This window comes from Carya illinoinensis, chromosome 12 (genome assembly GCF_018687715.1).
Source record: "Carya illinoinensis cultivar Pawnee chromosome 12, C.illinoinensisPawnee_v1, whole genome shotgun sequence".
NCBI lineage: Eukaryota > Viridiplantae > Streptophyta > Magnoliopsida > Fagales > Juglandaceae > Carya > Carya illinoinensis.
Genome location: NC_056763.1, coordinates 9,384,638 through 9,388,209, shown reverse-complemented (window position 1 = coordinate 9,388,209; position 3,572 = coordinate 9,384,638). Strand labels below are relative to the sequence as shown.

The 3,572-nt window shown below is 41.9% G+C and overlaps 1 protein-coding gene across 1 annotated transcript; it reads left to right on the top strand.

Annotated features, from left to right (window-relative positions):
- The first annotated feature begins 2,376 nt into the window (after positions 1–2,376).
- Positions 2,377–2,883, top strand: LOC122289238. The gene has a single exon (XM_043096216.1). It carries the CDS (start codon positions 2,377–2,379, stop codon positions 2,881–2,883), a length of 507 nt encoding a protein of 168 aa, XP_042952150.1.
- The last annotated feature ends 689 nt before the right edge of the window (positions 2,884–3,572 follow it).

Below are 3,572 nucleotides of genomic sequence, written 5' to 3'. Positions count from 1 at the left end.
TGCGAGTAAGGGTGGCGGTGAACCTTCACAAACCATTGATGCGAGGCAAATGGCTCGAGGTTGATGGAAAACAATACTGGATCTCCTTCAAATATGAACGACTACAGAACTTATGCTTCCAATGTGGTACATTGTCGCACAAAGGAAGAACCCGTATGAGGTCACGTATCGATCAACAAAGTGATGATCCCAATCTCCTGCAGTTCGGGGCTTGGCTACGAGCTCAACCTATGAACTCTAACATTTTTTAGGGCCGAAAGTATGGTGGCTCACCAAGGAAACACCACCACCATGGTGGACTGCAAGGGGAGAAGGATGGAGGGGACAAGGCAGAGACTAGGACAAACAGTAACTCTAGCCAGCAGAAGATGTCAGAAGACCTACAGTAGAAAGGTGTAGAGGTACACCCGGAAACATCAACTCATGTCTGGCATGGTAGGTTGGCAACAGAGGAAGTCTTAGTATTCAGCACAAAGCCAGGCTTTATCCTCGAGGACCACAAAAGAGATCAGAAAGGAAGTCAACAGGAGGGAGCCAGTGAAGAAAATCCTCAATATAAGTTAACTTTAGTTGAGTTAGAACCAGAACCAAAAAGCAAACCAGGTACGTATATTGAAATGGAGCTTGATTCTGAACAAGACTAGTTGGCTCTAAATGAAACATTTAAAAATGTGGAAACAACACTAGGGTGTCTAGATGGAGAGATAAGTGGAGAGAGGGGACCACTGGGTAGCAAATTGAGCCGTAGCCAAAGACTAGACACTAATAAAGGATGCAAGTGCCTTGAGATTGTAATATAAGATCTATATGTTAGGAAATGGAAGAGGCAACTTAGAGCAAAGAACCTAAAGGGTGCAGGAAATGAGAGGGGAGCCATGGATGATATATCTAATTATTTCTTAAGAACTAGGATCAAGAGAGGGAGAAGTGAAAACACAAGAGCAGAAGGTCATGAACAAAAGAAAACAAGGAAGCAGGAGGATACAAATGAGAACTCTAAGTCTAAGGCAGAGGCTGGATTCCAGCCTTGCCAAACCCAATGAGACTCTTAGCCTGGAACTGCCGAGGGCTTGGGAACCCTCGGACAATTAGATCCCTTAGCTTCCTTGTTAAGGAAAAGAGCCCAACCATGATCTTTCTCATGGAGACTAAATGTACTAGAGTGAGAATTGAAGAAGTGTGTAATATGTTGAACTTTTATGGCTGCCTTGTGGTGGACAGTAGAGGAAGCAGTGGGGGCTTAGCCTTCATATGGAAGACAAGGGACAACGTATCAATCCAAAATTATTCGAGGTGGCATATTATTGCAATGGTAGGAAGTGGAACTGAACAACCATGGCTACTTACGGGTTTCTATGGGAACCCAGAAACCTCTAAAAGGCATCTGAGTTGGGAATTTCTCAAGTCCCTCAAACCTGATGATAGGTACACCTTGGCTTTGCTGTGGGGATTTTAATGAACTTGTTCGTCAAGCTGAGAAGATGGGAGGGGTCCCACGTCCATATAAACAGATGGAAGTTTTCAGAAATACTCTTGAATGGTGCTCACTAAACTCAATACTGACTAAGGTTCCCATATTTACTTGGACAAACAATAGAAGGCAAGACTCCTTCACTAAGGAAAGATTGGATAGAGCCCTTGCAAATCCAATGTGGTTGGAAAGATTTAAAGAATCCTATTGCTATGTCCTCCCAACCTTGAATTCAGACCACTATCCCCTACTCATTACTATGGACTACCAGCAAGACCAACCAAGGTCTCATGTTAAGTGGTTTAGATTTGAAGCAGCCTGGTCCTTAAAAAAGGAGTGTGAAATAACCATTAAAGAGGCCTGGTGTAGACCAACATATGGAAGGACAACTACTGAGCTCATGAGAAGCAGGCTGAACACTTGTGCTACTGTGTTGAGAAAATGGAATGCAAAAGCCAACAAGAGACCCCCTAAAGAGATCAGACAGAAATTGAAAAAGCTAGGAGAGCTTCAAGAGTTAGACAAAGGGGATCATTTGGACACTATCAAAGAAGAGGATTTGAAATGGAAACAAAGAGCCAAACAACATTGGCTACAAAATGGAGACAGGAATACTACCTCCTACCACCTGCATGCTTCTCATAGAAGGAAAATAAATAGCATATCACAAATCATGGACCACAGGAACCTGATGACTTCAGACAAAGATCAAATAGGAACAGTTATCACAAGCTACTTCTCAGACCTCTTTACCACTTCCTCCCCATTAGGCATAGAAGCTTGCATAAAGGATATGCCCAATAGAGTCACTACAATCATGAATGATTTGCTTCTCTAGGAATTCACAGAAGCAGAAGTCAAGAATGTTGTCTTCCAAATGAAAGGCATGGGATCACCAGGTCCTAATGGTTTACCAGCATGTTTCTTTTCAATCCAATTGGGACATCACAGGGAAGGAAGTATCAAGCTTTGTGCTCAACATCCTCAACAATGCAGGCTCTTTAGAGGGGGTAAATGACACCTACATAATCATGATCCCAAAGATCAAAAATCCCACCAAAGTCTCTGATTATAAGCTTATTAGCCTATGTAATGTAATTTACAAAGTGGTAGCAAAAGTGTTATCAAATCTGCTTAAAATTATGCTGCCTGACATTATTTCTGTGAATCAAAGTGCATTTGTTCCATGTAGGGCCATAACAGATAACATCATGGTGGCATACGAGACTCTCCACTCCATGTCCACAAGAATACAAGGAAGGCCAGCTTATATAGCTTTAAAACTCAACATGAGCAAAGCTTATGATCGAGTGGAGTGGGATTTTCTATCTGCAGTGATGTGCAAAATGGGATTTGACAATTGCACTAGTGATGAACTGCATCAAGTCTATTTCATATTCAATCCTTCTTAATGGTGAAACTCAGGCCAGTTTCAAGCCAACTAGAGGCCTAAGGCAAGAGGACCCCATATCCCCCTACCTTTTTATCATATGTGTAGAGGCCCTATCAAATCTCTTATCTTAGGCTGAATTAAAAGGCAGGATATCAAGTGTACCAATGGGAAGAGGACCTATCAAAGTAAATCACTTGTTCTTTGCTGATGTCAGTATGATATTTTGCAAAGCAAGTACACTAGAATGGAGAAGAATGTTAAGCATACTGACTGTATATGAGCAAGCCTCAGAACAGCTACTAAACAAAGAGAAATCTACCATATGCTTTAGCAGAAACACGCCAAATGAATGCAGAGCCAATATTACTCGAATTGCAGGTGTAACCCCCACAACATCTTTTGAAAAATACTTAGGCTTACCGGCCATGGTGGGAAGAAAAAAGGTAGCGTGCTTCCATGGACTGATTGATAGAATGTGGTCAAAGATTAACAACTGGAAGACAAACAAATTATCAGCAGCTGGTAAGGAGGTGTTACTCAAATCAGTGTTGCAGGCTATTCCCACGTACACAATGGGAATTTTCCTTCTACCAAATTCCATCACCAATAGGCTTGACTAGATTCTAAGGAAGTTTTGGTGGGGTTTCAGTGAGGACCAAACTAAAATGCAGTGGATAAAGTGGAGTCAAATCAACAAAGCAAAAGATC